This window comes from Lissotriton helveticus, chromosome 8 (genome assembly GCF_964261635.1).
Source record: "Lissotriton helveticus chromosome 8, aLisHel1.1, whole genome shotgun sequence".
Classification (NCBI taxonomy): Eukaryota; Metazoa; Chordata; class Amphibia; order Caudata; family Salamandridae; genus Lissotriton; species Lissotriton helveticus.
In genome coordinates, this window is record NC_136069.1 from 36,552,239 (window position 1) to 36,571,279 (window position 19,041).

The 19,041-nt window shown below is 48.7% G+C and overlaps 1 protein-coding gene across 1 annotated transcript in view; it reads left to right on the forward strand.

The window, feature by feature from the left end:
- The window catches only part of LOC144773691 (uncharacterized), a 134,748-nt gene that overhangs the window by 28,171 nt on the left and 87,536 nt on the right, over nt 1–19,041 (forward strand). Inside the window, 2 exon segments of the mRNA XM_078658840.1 lie at nt 12,260–12,733; nt 15,162–16,096. Of these exon segments, the coding sequence (XP_078514966.1) occupies nt 12,260–12,733; nt 15,162–16,096 (1,409 nt within the window).

Consider the following 19,041-nt stretch of genomic DNA (forward strand, 5'->3'; position numbering starts at 1 on the left):
ACTGAAGTTCTCGGTGAAATCAAAACAATGGCTGCGGGGATTTTCCCACGTCGTTGTAGGTTTGATTTGTTTTGAGAACTCCGTATGCCTATTAGGGGGCTGGAGAAATAGTGCTTGGCTAATGAGATGGCACGCGCTATGACCTAATCAGATAACGTGCTTCTGTGCCGTTGTATGGCTAATCAGATAACGGGTATTTGTGCAGTTGAATGGCTGCTAGTTAATTATTAACCAGACAAGGGTCAGAATTAGGGGGATCGATACAGTGCCCATAGTAAATACATCACATGTTCACTCTGCGCCGTTTATCGCTGTGTCATTTGTCACTTGCGCCTTTTACCTTATGTGTCATGAGCACGTATGTGCACAAAGTGTTTTCTGGTTATACTTACATTCAGTGTAAACAATGCTGATACTATTGTTTTCCTACACTTTTTCCAAAAGACATAGTGCCATTGGCACATTCTTCTACTTTAGAATCTCTTGTCTTTTCCTTTTGCAATTTTATGTGCATACTAATGTTAACTGTTGAGACATTGTTCATGTTACGTTCATCGCCCAGTTCTCAACTGGGTATACGGGTGTATTCCTGTCGTTTGTTCTTTAAATTCTACATAGTAACACAAAGGGAATTCTGGATTGGGACCAGTATCCATACATGTACATGGCAATTACATGATGAGTTGTCCCTTAGCCAGATGCTTTTTTATGGGGAGAGTGTTACTATGTACCATTATGGTGGCTCGATATACTAAACTGCTTTTTAATGGCATTGAAGGGCTGTGCATTTGCGTCTTTTCGGTGGACGCATACCTGAGATCTTTTTCTTACTCAGCAATTGCTGTTGATTGGAGGAAGCCAATTATTTTACTCCACACTCTCCTCTTTAGTTGACGTAATGCTGACAGGCTAATATCAATCTTGAAACATGTTTCTGGGCTTTTTAGTTCTGTGTTGTGTCTCTTTGCAGCTTGTAGATTTCCTTTAGCTGTTCCTCTTCTGGGGTCTGAGCCACATGATTGCTTAAGATAACTGGCTGGATATTATACAACCAGGTATTTAAAAGTCTTTGTTGTGTTGTAATCTATAGTTACCTAATTTAAACAAGGTGTCCTCTTGGATCTTGGTTTCCTGATCATGATTTCAGAATTTCGATGTACTAAAATAAGGAAAGCTGTTGGAGCATCTGCATACAAAAGCAGCGGAATGCTTGTGTTGCTTTTTCTTATGTACTTCGGGAAATGCTGTAAGTAGTTTGCTATGCATGTCATTCTGTCATTCATATAGAAATTGAACAGAAGAGTGTCAAGATGCAACCTTGGTTGAATACTCTTGTCTGTGGCAAATGTTGTGCATCTTGTTCCATTTAGGCCTTTCCTGGTGCTTTAAAATCTGTTTAGAAATTGGTTATTTGTTTAGATCTCGCCTATGCAGCGCTTGTGCTGGCTCTTCGAGACATGCTGTATTCAGATATGGACTTTAAGTTCTGCCTATTTTCCACCCATCTTTTCAATTGGCTCCTGTTACTGTCCTTTGTAAATGGTGGCTTTTGATTAGGCAATAGGCTTAGTAGTTCCTCCTTAGTACCTCCTTTTCACCTGTTGTAACCTCCCCTGGGGACACCCCCTGTTACATGTGTTGTTACTCAGGATGTTTTACTTACAGCCTGTCAGCACTATTTTCTTAAATCCGCTCTGCTCCAACGTTTTCCCAGTTCACTCAATATTCGTGTCCTTCCCAGAACACCTCCCGCCCCTGTCCTGTGTGTAAAAAGCACGAGTGCTCAATGTTTTTAGTTGCCCTGAGCTCCAGTGTCAGGCAGCTGCTTATTTCCTGTTTTTGTTTCGAGTTCATGGGGTGAGGGGTCAATATTGAACTTCTCTAAATTAAAATATTTTATGGTGGATGGCTTTACCATGTTTTTGCATTTGTGCAAGCGTTGTGTACTAAATTACATTCAGTTGTACACACGCTGGCTGCTTCGCTGTATCGAAGACACAGAGAAGAGACAGGTGCTTGCAATGGAGCCCATAGAGCTGAAAACCTAGCGGCCATCTTGGAAATGTACTAACACCACGTTTCATAAGGTCTTTCTTGATTTCTTTACTTTCTAGTTTAGAAACACACACGGCATTTGATAGCCTTTGGTCATGTTTTCAAAATATTATTTTTATTGTCTTTCCGAAAAAATTCCAATCAGACCACAGTACTTTCAGATTCCAAACACACACAGCATTCAATGATAGAGGTTGGCATTTTTAGTTTAGAAACACACACAACTATGATTGCTTCAGCTCATGTTTTCAGATTGTTCTTTTGTTTGTCTTTCTGGAAAAAATGCAATCAGATGACTCTGTGTTTTGTTTCTAAACACACACGGCATTCGCGCACAGATGTTTTCTTTTTTTTGGGGTGGAAACACATTGCATTGGCTCGTCTTTTCAGAATGCCTCACAAAACGCGAACAGATAACTTGCTTTTGATATTATCATCATACAGCAAATGATAAATTATTTGGCACATTCTGCAAATCCATAATTAAGTAGAAAATACTATGGCCACAAAATAGTATAATTCCAGTGTTCCTGCCTACGGATGAGCTCTTTCGTTAAACTTAGGAATGGCAACATAAAGGCTGGCTCTCCCTGAAAAGTGAATATATGAAACAGTCTCTGGTGCCATCTACTGAAAACACTATTATTTGGGAGTTGATAGAAAGACGAAGCCAATTAGTAATTTATGGTACCTACACAAGTCAGTGTTGACAGAATACAAGAGAGCACCCTGACGCGCCGATGGTGTCGTAAACCACTATATAAAGCATAAGCAGTAATACACAAACATTTACATAACCCTCAAGTTCCGTTAACATGGCGAGGCAGACGCAACATTTCAGGAAACAAGCCTCTGAATGCCTATCTGCATCATCTTGGGTCTTAAACGCAGGCGTGACGTGTTTCTAGACAGGACCTTTTAGTGAAACTGGTATATTTCTGACATATTGTTAACTATTAACGCAAATGCTGCATGCCTGGTTATTTTATCCATTTTGTAAATACAGCCAGATGGTAAGCTAAGCAGTGGTGCTCATAAAATATATGTACAACATAAACCCCCAAATGTAATTGCAATATTACAGAACATTGCTAAATTGTAATTGTGAGTTGTTCCAGGTGTAGGGTGCTCCAGGAGAGGATTAAATCTTGCGATCCTCACTCTCTCCCTGTGTCTGTTTATGCATCCACTTTGTTTAGTTGTGAGCGATTTATCACTATTAGTTTAGTGTTTTTACCTCCTCCCTTGATTGTGGTTTTATTGGTGGTCGTATGTTTTCAGTCTCTTTCTCCTGACTGCTACACCTGGTTACTGCTTATCATTATAGGGGTGACTGGTCTTGGGACTTACCACGAACTGTGCAATTGAGTGTGATAAGGGATGCATGTTATGACCTTGGTTTCATTGCTGGAGTGAAGTCTGTGCAGGTTCTGATCATCAAACAAAAGAACAGGTGTGTGTGTCTCAGATGCCAGGATGGTACTGTTCCAGCGGTTCAGCATCAACAGACACTCCACTACCATATACTCACCTGGTCCCATACATTCACACAATATCTAAAGCACTGGGGATCAAGTTTATACATTTTCACTAACCATTTAGGATTGATTTTATTCAATTTTCTCTGTTCATTTCTTAAGCTAACCCCTCACAGATCAAAAATCTCTTTTGCCTGGTCGATGAACCATTAGTTGAGCTAGTTGATGGTGATATTAACTTACATACTTACTAACTTTGAAATAACCTTATAATCAAATAACCACAGACTCTGAATAGTTTTAAAATGTTATCTTAAGTAAAAAATGCATGTCAACAATTTCAATACAGCGTAGACGTGAGTCCCAGGCTCTCCGCACCACTGGAGTCAAGCTATCCAGGCTGAATGAAGGCTGATAGCCAGAAACCGGTCCTTGGATGCTTGATTTCGGTCTGGGAAAGACATGGCTTGGTAGTTCGGACTGGACTTTTCCCATGAGGCAAAGGGTCAGAGCTGATTTGCATATAGCCAGTGTCTAACCCAGGGTGGTGTGGAGTGAAAAAAACGATGGATTTAGGCCCAGATCCTTGTACTGGGGTGAATGTATGACATTGTTCTACATTCTGTCCATCAACTGTGTTTTTTGTAATTTTCACCCCGAGTGGGCTGGGTATGCTCAGACGTGAGTCCCAGGCTCTCCACACCACTGGAGTCAAGCTATCCAGGCTGAATGAAGGCTGATAGCCAGAAACCGGTCCTTGGATGCTTGATTCCGGTCTGGGAAAGACATGGCTTGGTAGTTCGGACTGGACTTTTCCCATGAGGCAAAGGGTCAGAGCTGATTTGCATATAGCCAGTGTCTAACCCAGGGTGGTGTGGAGTGAAAAAAACGATGGATTTAGGCCCAGATCCTTGTACTGGGGTGAATGTATGACATTGTTCTACATTCTGTCCATCAACTGTGTTTTTTGTAATTTTCACCCCGAGTGAGTTTTTTGTAAGTTCTATAGACTGGAGGCTGCGTTGCATGGCAAGAAGAGTGGTCTCCAGAGTGGATGGCTCATTCACTGGGGCATCAGCCTCCGAGTCCGAGGCAGCTCTTTTGGGGGGCTTGGGAGTCTTGCGCGCCTCAAACGTGAGACGCGTCTGTGATTTCTCAGTCAGGCCCATGTTAACGCCTATGAGGATCTCTCTTCTGTCTGCACAAGAGGGGACCACTCCCCCCAGAGACAGGGCAGGGGGACCAAACAGGCCAAGACCACTACAGTCGATGCAACCAGTCCCCCACACTTGCCACTGCAGCAGGGGACAGACACCACCTCCCTGCAGAGTTTGCAAGCCAGCCCATGCACAAACTTAAGCCACTGCCCCTCACTTCAGCCGCAGGCAGGGCCACAGGTACGAGAACCGGTGACTCAGCAAACCGGGCTGCAGCAGGGTACTGCGCTCAGGAGCACTGCCAGGCCCCAAGCTCACCCTCGCGCCTTTCACTCTCCCAGGCCCAAGAGAAGGACACCGCGCAGTCTGAATAGGAGCTCAATCTAAGAGCTCAGGGTAGGAGTCCTCCCGCGCGGTCGTAGGCCCCGCTCCACTCAACAGGCCGCAATCCAGAGGCTGTTCCTCCACAGCGGGCACCATCACAGGGTCAACGCTGTGCAGAAGAGCGGCGGAGCAGCCACACGCACAAATCACAGGGCCGAAGCGCCACAGGCCGCGACCCGACCCAGTCTCACTCCCGCATCAACCCACGATCCCCGACACCCAGCAGCAGAGCCCGAGATGCGGAGCGCACCTGGACCGCACCCGCCCCCACAGACGCAGGCCCAGCACACGCCGTGTCCCCACTCACCACCGCCAGCACCAGGGATCCGGGCGCCGCCGTCCGCGCTCTCTGCTCCGCCGCACTCTCGCAGCAACAGGCTCTCAGCGCCTCACAGCACCGGGGCCCAAGAGTCGTTTACTGGCCGACACAGCGCCCTCCGATCCGCAGCCAGCCGCAGCCAGGACCAATGCACCATTAGAGTCACAAGCACCGGTTGTGCCGCCGCCGACTCAACCCAAGGTCAGTAGGCCTCCATAATCATTGTCTCTTGGGCGCCGCCATTACAGGCTCAGAAACGTTCCACCGCTGCAATCAGGTAGCATTACGGTGAGCCCAGCAAACAAGTCAGGGCGTTATCCTCTATCAGTTGTACTCACCTAGGGCTTCTGATGACAAGGATTAGTGTTGGATTTTGGAAGGATTGAAGCTTAGCCAGGCAGAGCCTCACACGGGTGCGGCCATCTTGCCGTGCGCCCTCTAGTGCCTCCCCCTCTCTTAAAATCTTACTGAAGCTGTGTCATCAGCGGGGGAAAGTTGGCTCTAAGGAGACCGTCAATTCTAGGGTAGAGGTGGATACCAAAATACAGGAGCGAGTGTTTAGCCTATTGCAGCGGTGTCTGGCCTCTTAGTGTTGCGGCATCGGCTTCAGGGAGTGTAAGGTTTAGAATGGAAGATTTGGAAAAGTTGACCTTGAAGCCCACCACAGCTTCAAATTTCTTTAAATCCCCATGCGCTGCCGGCAGTGAGGAGCTAGGCTCCGTGAGTGTGAGCAAGATGTTGTCTGCAAAGAGTGAGGTTTTGTGATCAGTGTCGCCAAATCGTATTACCCTGATCCCCTCATGTGCTCAAATTGTAGTTGCCAGGGTTTCGATGTTGACCACAAAGAGGAGGGGGAAAGCGGACAGCCTTGCCGCGTACCTCTGCTAAGGGCAGAGGGGAGAGAGGCGCTCACATTCCCCTGTACTCAGGATCGCAGGAGGTGATAGTTGGCACGGACCATGTGGAGGAACCCGTCTACAAAGCCATATTTCTGCATGGTAAGAAAGAGGAACAACCAATCAACCCTGTCAAAGGCTTTTTCGTCGTCTAGGCCAACCGGAATTGCCGGTCATAAATTTAGATACTTTCTCGATTAGGTGCAGAGTGCGCCAGATGTTATCATGCTTCTGCCGTCCCTTTATGAACCCGGACTGATCAGGGTGGATTAGTGTTGGCATCGGGTCCTCCAAACTCGTGGCTAAAATTGAGGAGTAGAGTTTCACGTCAAGATTAAGCTGAGCAATGGGCCTGTAAGAGGCACAGCCTTGGGGATCTTTGCTGGGTTTTGGAATGACAGTTATCACCACCTCAGCCATCGAGGTTGAGACCTGGACGTCTAGGGCTATCGCATTAAACAACGCAGTGAGTTGCGGGATAAGCTCAGACACATAGCACCTGTAAAACTGGGCTGTGAGGCCATCAGGTCCCGGCGCTTTATGAAGCTTGAGTTTGGAGATGGCCTGTCCAACCTCTTCTTCTGAAATGGGTGTATTTAAGTAAGGGCTCCGCGGTAGCCGGGTAAAGATGGGGAAGGTCCACCGAAAATAGACACTGCTGTTGTAATATCGCATAGGAGGGAGTGCACGATAGAGCTCCCCATAAAATTTACCAAAAATGTTAGCCTTGGTATCATCGGAGTGGGTGAGGTTACCATCCCCATCACGAATACCCCCGATATATTTGCGTTCCCTCTGGGGGGGCATGGCCAAGCGGGCTATGATGGTAGACGTTGATCCAACGCCCCTATAGAAAAACTGTCTCACCAACGCTACCCAACACCATAATACTCACCATTAATCATAAATCACACACAAAGGCCCATAAACCAACGAGACAATTTTTGGACGACTGAATCATGTGACCTAATTAATCAAAACTATTCACAAACTATTTACATATTTATATACAACTGCAGTTTATCATTTCTTACCATGGTTCTAAACATATATCATTTAATTAAGTCACTTAGGCAAATGGATCAGCTGATGGTAACTAGACCATGAATAAACAAGACCAGCTTGTCGTTTCAAAATCTAATTTTTTTTTGTGTGTTTTTTTTAAAACCTTTATTTGGACAAAAAGGATATACAAATACGGGCCTACAACCAGTCAGGCCGGCCACTAATATGAGAGGGCAGGCAATAAATCCAGGATGACAGTGTACGGAATAAAACACAGTAAATCGCAATCATTACGGCATCAAAACAAAGGGGGGGGGAACACAGACGGCCAGCAAAAAGAAACAATGAAGGTTAATTTTATAATAATACAAAAGGGAATATCGCAGGTTTGACTACAACACAAGACGTTACCGGGTTCCCAGAGCGAGTCATTGACAATAATAAAGCTAAAGGGTGACAATGTGGGAGAATAGTGTAGCAACGCACATCAGTGTAAGAGCAAATATCAGTAAATCAAAGCCATAATTAGTTTCACTCGTCTCATTAAGACCACCACCCGCTAGCATATTAGAGACAAAACAGGAACCGGAATATTGACACCGTAAAGGAAAAACTAACCCGCCATATTGACCTTAAGGAAAGGAAAGAAAAAGAGGAAAAACAGAACTGAAGGGGAAGAACACCGCGCTGATACCAGTACCCCACAGCAGAAACACTTAAGGATTAGGAACATCAGTAATAAGGAGGGCGTGAGAGTCGCGTTCAAAATGCAGCAGAGCCCCATAGAGGAAGCAGCGGGTATGCAAACCCCACCCACATAGCCCATGGGAGACAGGGACAGACGCGGCACCCCAATAAGAGACACAAAAGGGCCATAGAACTAAGAAGGAAGACAACAAAAAAGTCCCAACCCACCCATCCCACCCAGCACCCCTGCAGAAGGCTACGGCCTACCCCCCCCAGCAGCGTGCCTGTCGCCCTAAACCGAAACCGAAATGTAGGAAAGACAAAAGAAAAAGGAATGAAGATGAAAACAGAAAACATGAAGACAAGAAGGAAATAGGAGGGGGGAGTAAAGGATCAATAAACAATACGTTCAGCCCCAACCCTCCGCCCAACCATACAAGCGCAATATTTTAAACCCGGGCGACACATTCTCGAGAATCGTAAAACACACTAGGGGGTCACCCACAACGCCATGAGTACGGGCCGGTCCGCCGCTAAGCTGTACCCCGGCGATCCACCGGGAATAAGTTGCCTCACCCCAGGCCTGTCTTAGTGACCACCACCACCCACCACATAGCGGCAGGAAATAGGCAACTCAGTATGAAGAAAGCACTCGAATGAAAAGATATTAGACAAAGGTGTAGATCAGGGAGGTCCATCAACAGACAAGAGAACAGAAGTCCGGGTATACAATTCAAGTGTCCCAGGAAAATTAACCCGAGCCACAGAACACAGGAGTTCAGTCTCGCCATCTGAAAAAACCGGAGCTACCCCGCAGCACAGGACAACGACCCCACCGAAGCAGAGATAGACAACAGTCCACCATGTCCATTGGGTGCTCGGACAGGAACAGGCCCAAGCCCGGGGTCCAAGTCTCCAAACTCCAAACAGTGAGTCACCAAAGGTTCCAATGCCACCGGATTGCAGACCTGTCGAAGAGCGGCGACAGTAATCTTCGCCGCGACCAGGGGGGGCGAGATAGCGGCTCCATCGAAACAAGAAGATACCGTGAATAGCCGTCCATCCAAGATGGCGGCGGACCGCACAGGTTCCCCCGGGGCACCGGGGATCAAGGCCGCGTGCAGGGATCGCAAGGCGTTGATAACATCACCGATAGTAGGCTCATGCTCACACAGCAAGGTCTCCGTGCCGTCCAACATCTCAGGTCCACCGATTTGGGGATATCCATAGCCCCGGTCGTCGGCCGTCATTTTGTAATTCCAGGCACGACACCACTCTCTACGGCTCTCGAAGCCGGCACACAGATGCGGATCCCCTCCGGCACACAAAGGGAAAAAATTAAGGGGGGGACCCCGCTAATGACAGCCTTGGTGCAGAAAGGAGAGCCGCCCAAGTCGGGGGTCCGCCGCACTAACACCTGCGCGGTCTACGAACAGAGTCCGGGCGCATGGCTCCAGGATGTATGGCCGGGACAGTGGCGGGGGGCATCCCCTCACACGATTAGTCCTCGGAGCACCGCACCCCGCACCAGCACCACTGCCGCCGCGGCAGACCCGGGCCGGATCCACCGGGTTACTCGCACAACGGCCCTTCGCTGTCAGGCACCTCTCTCGGCCGGGGCTATCATCGACACCACCGCCGGGCTGAGTCCATTAGGCGAGGCCCCGGTCCCGACTCCATGGAGGCCCCGTTCTCTCCGGGGGCAGAACTTCGGAATCACTGCATGCAGGAGCCTCCAGGTCAGACGGTGAGTACGAGCAATAATTCACGCATCTTTATCCGCTCGAGTGTGTCGTCTTGGGGCAGGATATGAAGCAGGATATGTGTTGCAGGCCGGATGGCTGACGGAGCCGAGCTACGAAGCGACCATTACGATCGCGAGCTTGGCTCCTCCCCCCAAAAATCTAATTTTATTAACTTTATTATTCAAGAAAAAGCATTTTATTAAGAATCTTTATTTTATTAGCAAAATTGAATGCAGCATTTATTAAGGAGAAAACATATTAGACCGACACTTCAAAGGCAAATCAATTAGCATGAATTAAAGAATATAACAGTTTCCATTCTCTAAATTCTATTTCCCTGTCTAAAACTCGCTCCACCTAAAAAGAATAATCATTAAAGTCTGCTATCCTTACGTGCGCCAAAAAGTCCAACAGCACGACACGCCCTTCAGGAATCGGAAAGCGAGAAGCGCCCTCCTGCCCTTAGGGCCAAGTTTTATACCTTTCTGACTAGCTAATCTTCTCTAAATTGTACACATTTCTTTGCCATCCAGTGCCAGTGTCCTCATTGGCTGACTTATGTCAGTTCATGTAGTGTCATCACCATTCTCAAAGCCTAGATCGGGCTTTTCTTAGAGTCCATTGTCCTTTACTTTCGAATCACGCAGCTTCCTCAAAAATGTTACTTTACACTTGAGTTACAGAACATGACTTCCTTGGCTTGGCAAACTTGCCGCTTCCTGTCCTTGAATCTTTCTCTCCAAGAGCACATTTAACACAATTTATTAAGTTTGCATTCTTCTGACAAAACTTGTCAACGTGGTAAAAGTTTCCACTTCAATGCAACGCTCTTTCTGGACAGGATTCTAAAACGCCATTTTTTCCAGCATGTCTTTAGGCCTCACTCGGAAACCATTATTTAAACAAACACAAGACATCAATTAATTAGAGAATTGAGACCCATTCTGTTACCCACCCCCGTTGCTAATTATTAACCCATTAATTTATGTTACCTAGCTGTGCACACAAAGCTGCATTTATATCTACCTTCTTCTTTTAGGCCGCAGGATCCTCCACGAGCTTATGCCACAGAAAAGATGTAAAGACATAACATAAGCACACATAATAAGCACATGCTATTAGTTAAACAGCCGCATTTAATACTGACAAAGACAATAGACAAGGTTAGTTTATTATTTTCTACTCACTTGCATTTGCAACATAGAACACATAAGTTAGTCCCTCGTGTTTCTTGTGTATATGCATTTTAAAACTAAGTTGGTTAATAATTCATCACATACTTGTTAATACAGTTACGGTTTTTATGGAAGTTTGCGAGTTTGAACGAAATTTCATTCAGTACCTCGCTCCATCAACGTGCACTGCTGAGGTCCATCTTACCGTTCCACGGCGTCAGTCCTTGACCATCTCCGCAATCCTGAGACCGGAGCCCCTGCTGACACCGGCGACGCGGTGTCGCCACTGAAACGGAGCGGATCTTGAGGCGGAATCGAAGTGAGACGTTTCCCCAGCAGCGTGATGACAAAATGGCGGCCGCGTCCATCCCAGCCTAATGCCCGGAAACTGGGACTTACAGATAGCGACAGGAACGGCGCTGCCGACTGTGACACCAGCCATTTAGCGATTCTGGGCCGTGCGGACATCGTGGCAGCCCACACCATCAGCGACGGACCCCGGGGAGTGCGGCGCCGCAGCGCGCCTTAGACTGGCGACCAAATCCCAAGAGTCCTGCCTCATCGGGCACAACGGGAGGTGCCGGGAAGGTGTCCCGGCTTGTGTGCGGCTGGACAGAGCCGTGAGAGACTAGAGCGCTGTCGGGAGGCGGCTGGCGGGCACGGATCGGCCCTATTTCCCCGCCACAGGACAGTATGAACGCCCTCGGAACCGGGGTTGCCTGACCCCATCGTGGCACCCGGCGATCGACTGCACCCCCCTGTAACGGGCTCAGGGTGCAAAGAAGCAGCGGACGTCCAGCGGTGAGTGAGCAGAGGAGGGCCTCCCCCCCGGGCTGCTGTGTACAGGGGGGGGCATGCAGGATTCCCGCCTTTTGCCGGGGCCTCGCCAGCCGCGTGCCTGACCTTAACATGGCGGACTAGTACGCCGCTGGCTGCCCGGTCCGGGGCTCTATTGACTCCCCGGCCATCCGCGATCAGGTCAACAAGCCCACAGAAACCGGGTAAGATCGGCCCCTGCAGCCTGTGTGAACCCAAAGCACCACTGGAGTCGTTGTGAGGAGGGACTGGTCCGACCCCTGTGCCAACTGTACCCCGTAGGGCGCCTATCTGGTGCTCAGGGAAGAACGGGGACGGAGAGTCATAGCCGCCCCCGGATCCAATAGTTCAGACATAACAGCGGACGCCACATTAGCGGCTGGAGCGGGGGTCAGGGTCCGTTCGACACTCGAGTCTGTGGAAGGAGCCGCCCCACACAGAGCCCACCCGATCTCCACAGCACGCGGCCCCAGCACCACACAGCCTCCCTCAATAGCACGATGGGGAAACCTAGGCATACGCAGCCCACAATTGTGCCACAGACTGTGCCAGAGAATATGCCTCACCACCAGACAGGCGCCGCGTCGTCCGCGCCCCCACCGGACCAATCAATATCGGACAAGCTGGACCGCGTCCTGGCCGCCATTGAACAATCCCAAATATCCATGGAGGAACGGCTGGGTGCTCTAGCAGCGGACCTAGCCCTAGTCAAGGATGACCACCGGAAATTGGCAGACAAGGTCGCCGACGGGAGGAAGATACTAGCAGATCTAAAACCGATGGTAAAAGACCACCAGCAGACGATTGGGGATGTCCTGACTCGCCTTTCCACCATAGAGGAGCGCATGGTCGACTTGGAGGGGCGTTCTAGACGCTGCAACATCCGGGTCCTGGGCCTGCCGGAGGGAGTGGAGGGGCAAGATCCAGTGGGCCATATGGACGCATGGACGAAATCCTTCACTCCTGAAACTGACCGGCCGGCGTTCTTCTCCATTGAATGCGCCCTCCGGGTGCCGGCACGTCGGCCCCCTCCCGGAGCGCCACCTCGCCCGATGCTGGCTAAATTCCTGCATTTCAAAGACCGGGACGCCGTACTCAGGGCCAAAGATGTTCTGGCCCTCTCTGTGTCGACGACAAACAAGTGATGGTCTTCCCCGACTATGCCAGGGTAGTGCAGCAGCAGAGGTCGCTCTTCTTGGACATACGGGCAAATTACATTCAATACTCCCTGCTGTTCCCCGCTAGGCTCCGCATCATTTATAAGGGCTCCACAGTCTTTTTTCACGTGTGCGGAGGAGGCGCGGGACTGGGCAGAGCTGCACTGCCCGCGACTACCGAGACTGGGGCCTGAACCGAGCCAGAGACACAGGGCGCCACAACCCAAGAAACGCAGTCAAACCAGGCGACGCACTGATAGACCTCCTAGAGCGCGCAGCCTCGCAGTCGATTTCCCGGACCTGGAACGCATAATACAGGAGCGCAGGGAAGTCCTCCGGGCAGTCTCATCACTGCAGGCCTCGCCCCGATCTGACGACCTGAATGGGGCCCCACGACTGTTCTCTTCTGCGGGAGAAGACGACAGCGACGGCACATCATCCAAGGGAGACTCAGTCACTCTGCCTCGGGTGACACCTCAGACAGCGGATCTTATCAGCTAATGGACAAGTAGACTCACTAGAAGGTGTATCCCCAACTCACAAGGCCTCCGATCACAGACAGTACATATTCACAAAGGAGGCCACACCTTCCCCGGGTGGACCGGGTAGACCGGGTATCCCCCCCCTACACGAATACTATTCACTTCAGCGCGCATTCATTGCACTGCTCTCCACCTCTTATAGGCCCATGACGCACATTATTCCTACATAGCCCGCCGAGGACCATCCTCGCATGCACACTCCACCACCCCATGATTGTTAATTGTTCGTTGACGCTCTCCTTCACTCGGAGAGCTGGTTTGGACGTATCGCTTTCGGCGATAGGCCCCCTGCATTGGGATAGTTTCCCGTCCCCAGTTCTCAGTTCATCTACCCCGCTACCCATGACCTTCCGATACCTCCTATTTGTAGGGCAGGGGCGTAAACGTACAACCTTATACAGCTTTGCACGATTCACCCACCAGACAAAGATGGGAGACCCCACTCCGGTTGCCTCTGCACGCAGTTATATCACGACACTACATCTATTATGGCACATGCAGACGTGAAGTTTCTAACCCTAAATGTGCGGGGGTTGCACACGGCCAGGAAACGCTATGCGGTATATGCGTATATTAAGTGACAGCAGGCGCAGATTATAACCCTTCAGGAGACACACCTCACTGGGGAGGAACTGGGCAAACTCCAGAGGAAATGGCGCGACCTGTTCTGTGGTACCACGTACTCCGCCTTCGCAAGAGGCGCGCTCATCTGGATTCGGCCCGGAGTCCCCTTCCGTGAACTCAGCAGGCGGATTGACCCCGAGGGCCGTTATGCCCTGATATAGGGGCTCTTAGACGGACAACCCATCCTAGTAGGCAGCATCTACGCCCAGAATTCAGACCAAACAATATTCTGGGGTACCCTGTCAAACACCTTAGCGGGATACACGCAGACTCCATGGGTGTTGGGAGGAGATTACAATTGTTCTGTAGATTTAACGTTGGATAGGTCCCACCCTCCCCAAACACTCCCTGGCCTACGCGCACACAGCTGCCTTCCGAGCCTGGGTGACCCACTGGTCACTCACGGATGCTTGGCGACATATCCACCCGACCACCAAATTATACTCTTTTCATTCGATGCCACACAACTTGCGGGTCCGATTAGACCGTTTTTTATGTGCGCGATCTCTCCTGCCATGCGTTACAAACTCTGATTATCTAGGCAGGGTTGTGTCGGACCATGACGCGCACACAGTGCCCCTTGCATGGTGCCCACCCACACCACCGTTCCCTACATGGCGCCTCCCCAAGGACTGCCTTCTAGACCCGGTATTCCGAAACGAACAGACCGCACCATTCGACATTACTTTGCAGAAAACAGGGGTACCGTGGCGTCTCGGTCCCTGGAATGGGACACTTTTAAAGTGGTCTTGCGGGGGGCTTGCATCCGACAAATTGCAGGCGTGAAGCTGACCTTGGAGAGGGCAGTTCCAGCGTCGGAACAGCGGGTTGTGCAGTTATCTAAAGCGGAGGATAGGCGGGAGGTCCCCCCCACACACTTGGCGGAAGCCAAAACCAAATATGAGGAGGCCTGTGCAGACCTACGGGTTTACAATTTTCGCGCTTACACTACCCAGGCCCATAAGGAAGGGGATCGCGCTGGCGCTCTGCTAGCGTGGCTCATCCACCAAGATACTCAAACGCAGCCGAATCACGGGCATTCGCGGCACCGCAGGGGATATAGACTATGCGCAAGCGGATATTGTATCAGCCTTTTATGACTACTATACTTTGCTATATAGGGAGCCAAACCCAGATCGGGAGGTTCACATCCGGCAACTACTGAGCACAGGCATAATAATCCAACTCACATAGACGAAGAGCGCAGCTCGCTCGACGCCCAGATTACGGTTGCGGAGATCAAACTTGCCATACGCCGTCTGTCCAGAAACAAAGCACCGGGCCATGACGGTTTTCCGGTGGAGCTCTATGCCACCTACTCCCAACAATTGGCCCCCCACCTGGACGCGGTCTTCTGGGAGGCGTTAGAGACTGGCCTGCTTCCCAAATCTATGCGGGAATCCCTCCTGGTGACATTCCCCAAACCAGATCGGGACCCACTGCTCCGTACCTCCTACCGACCCATTACCCTGCTGACCACGGACTGCAAAATCCTGGGACGAATTCTAGCAGACAGACTGGCAGACCTTCTTCCCAGGCTGATCCACCCGGATCAGAGCGGATTCGTCCCTGGGAGAAATGCCTCCCAGAATCTACGCTGTCTATTCCAGGTCCAGGATGGGGTTCAAAATCAGTTCCCACGGGCTGCCTGCCTGGTCCTGGACCTTGAGAAGTTGTTTGCCACCCTGGCATGGCAATACCTCTTCGAGGTACTACAGAAGGTAGGAGTAGGACCACACTTCAGTGAATGTACGCGATTACTATATTCCAACATTTCCACTAGGGTACGAATAGGCCGCCCGGTCTCCCCTCCTATACCGATCACGCGCAGGACACGCCAGGGGTGCCCCCTGTCCGCTGTCATTTTTGCCATTGCTATGGAGCTGCTGGCGGCCCGACTACAGGAGGTGGGCCACCACTGGGGGATCCCACTAGGGGGACGCGTCCACTGCATTTCCCTCTATGCAGATGACCTCCTCATTTATATCAGAGACTTTGCTGTGGACCTCACGACTATCTGGACCACACTCTCGGACTTCGAAAGAGTTGCGGAATTGTGAGTGAATTGGGAGAAATCCTCTCTCTTCCCCTTGCATCTGAACCTCCAGCCCAGAGAGGTCCGTCTAGGGGAAGCCTCTCTGATGTGATACTTGGGGATCAGACTTTATCATGAGCCCCGGGATCTTTTGGGGGGAAATCATATCCGAGCCCTCCGGAGCCTTAAGGGTCAGGTAGGCTTTTGGAGGACGCTGCCCCTGGCTCCCATCGGGAGGATAGCCCTGTCAAAAATGATCATGGTGCCCAGGCTCCTTTACTACTTTGCTAACATCCCAGTAGTCAAGTCAAGTCAATTGATCTTTATTCGGAGTAAATACATCCATAAAAGTACAGTATACATTAAACATTAAAAAGATCACATATTAAAACAACAGGTACATTTTGTTAGTGCAATTAATAAAACCGATGATTATTGGTACAAAAGTCATGTCATGTAGAGGAGAGCTTCCACATATCCAATCTAAAACATACACCCATCAAAAATGTGCAAAGAAATTGTGCAAATTATGCAGAGAATGCAATTTCACTCTTTTCTTCATAGTGAATCCATGGAAGCACAGGAACGGACAGCAGCTTTAAGAAAGCTGCTTACACAAAATATCTCCTCGTCTGACCTTAACAATCGAAAAGTTTTTAATGCCAGATTAAAGTCTCTAAGTTCATATTTGCGACAATACGGCATTAAATATCGAGTGGTATACAGCCTATAAAAACTACAAAAAAAAGAAGAAATGCACCAGGCTTTGTTTACCACCCGTCATACATGGACAATCCAGCTTATCAAGATGTTTGTTGTATCCCAGAGGAAAATTTAACAGATTCACAATACTACCATCCCGGAGACGGAACAGAAGACTCCTATTCCATCTACCTAATGTAGTAAACAGATATCTCTGTGGTGACACTGATAAGCCAGCATTAGGGTCACGAAGGGTAGAATACTTAATAACAGATGGCTTTTGATATTCAAGTCTTATCCGTTCCATATTATAAAGATTGTTCAAGGCCCCTTTAATTTTATTCTTATGGGAATGGTCTATGGTGTTAGGGGAAGTAAATAGAGAACCATACCCCACACTAATCAGACTTTTCTCGACCGCATTCAGCCATGGAATATGATGGGACCTATCACTTTGTAAACAGTCAGTTAATATGCTGCATGTTAGAGTGGCCGAAGGATTAAGCCAAATTTTTAGCCAGAAAAGCACTGGTCTTAAACGAATAAAGTCTTCTATAAAGGGTAAATTAAGTTCTTTATGGCAAATATATGTTGCCGCAGAGACAACTCCCCCCAATACCTTTCGGCAAAATATATTTTCCTCAGTTTGAATAGAAATACAATTAGAGTATCCCCACACCTCTGAACCATACGTGCCAATGGGGTGGCATTGAGTACGGTAAATCTTTATAAGGGAGGAGATAACATCTGCATGTCTTGGTTGACGGAGGGAGAGAACCGAATTAATAGATTTGCCAATCTTATTTCTCCCATATGCGACATGTGGTTGCCAGGATCCTGAATTTGAGAAAAGTAATCCCAAATACGGAAAAGTGCTTGTGCTTTTTAGGATATTTTCTCCAGATTTGATTGTGGTGATGTTATATCTTTTAGGACCGCAGTTCATAATATATGATTTATTAAAATTGGTCGACAGACCCAGGTCTGCCATACAGGAAACAAAACCTGAAATTAAAATCCTTAAAGCGTTAGGTGTGCGGCCCATTAGCACCGCGTCATCCGCGTACAATAGGGCGGGGATGGGGGTGCCATTAACAATTGGAACGTCGTTGGTTAAAGTACATAGGGTCTTGCTCAACTCATTGATATACAAAATAAAAAGCAGGGGGGCGAGCACACAGCCCTGTCTGACCCCCCTGCCGATTAAAATGTCTTTAGAGACCTCACCCTCACAATTGATGCGAACGCGGGCTTTTAAGTCCCTGTGCAAATAGGAAAGAAAATAAACCAAAGAATCGTCTAAACCATATTTAAGGAGTAGTGACCACAAACGTGAACGGTTAACAAAATCAAATGCAGAACTTAAATCCATAAAACCAAAATACAGGGGGGACTTTTTTACAATAGTATATTTTGCTGTTAACAGATTCAAGTCCAAGCATTGTTCAACAGTGCCCACATTAGATCTAAAACCGAGCTGGCATTGGTGTAAAATATCATTTTCGCTGGCCCAGCTGCTTATCCTCTTAAAAAGCACCCTCCCAAGAATCTTTAAAGTGTTGTCGATCAGTGATATCGGGCGATAGCAGCCTGGGTCTGATCTGTCGCCTTTTTTTAATATAATTACGATTCAGAAAAGGGGGTGGTGATTTTTTTAATATAGGCACGATAACACTGTTAGACCATGAGTCTGGGATGGGGTTATCAGATAAATTATGAAAAAGGTTACAAAGGAGGGGTGCCCAAAGACTAATTTCTGATTTGATTTGATCTATTGATAGACCATCAGGGCAAGAGGCTTTATTGCCCGCACTCTCAGATATAGCATCCTCAACCTCGTATAATTCAAACTTCAAAGACCTGACAGGGAAAACGGTATCAGAGGGGGACCCTGAAACAGCATAAATTTTAAAGAAATGCTCGGCCCATGTATCCCCCGTGATGTTGCAGTTGATAGGTGTTAAATTGGAACCAAGTGATCTAAGAGCCTTGACCTCCCTCCAGAACCCTGTAGTGTCTTTTAAAACAGCAGTACGTACAAGAGCCTCCCAATGATCCTTCAATAGTGCTTCAGAGCGGGTACGTAATGTAGACTTATATCTGGCCCTCATTGTTCTTACAAGTATCAGGTCTCTAGGTATGGTCTTAATGGCGTCCCTCAGATCTCTATTGGCCCGTGAGCACGCTGAATCAAACCAGCGTGGGTTACTAGATCTATTAGCCCGTGCTGGTTTAGAGATCTCTCTTTTAATGGCAGTACAGAG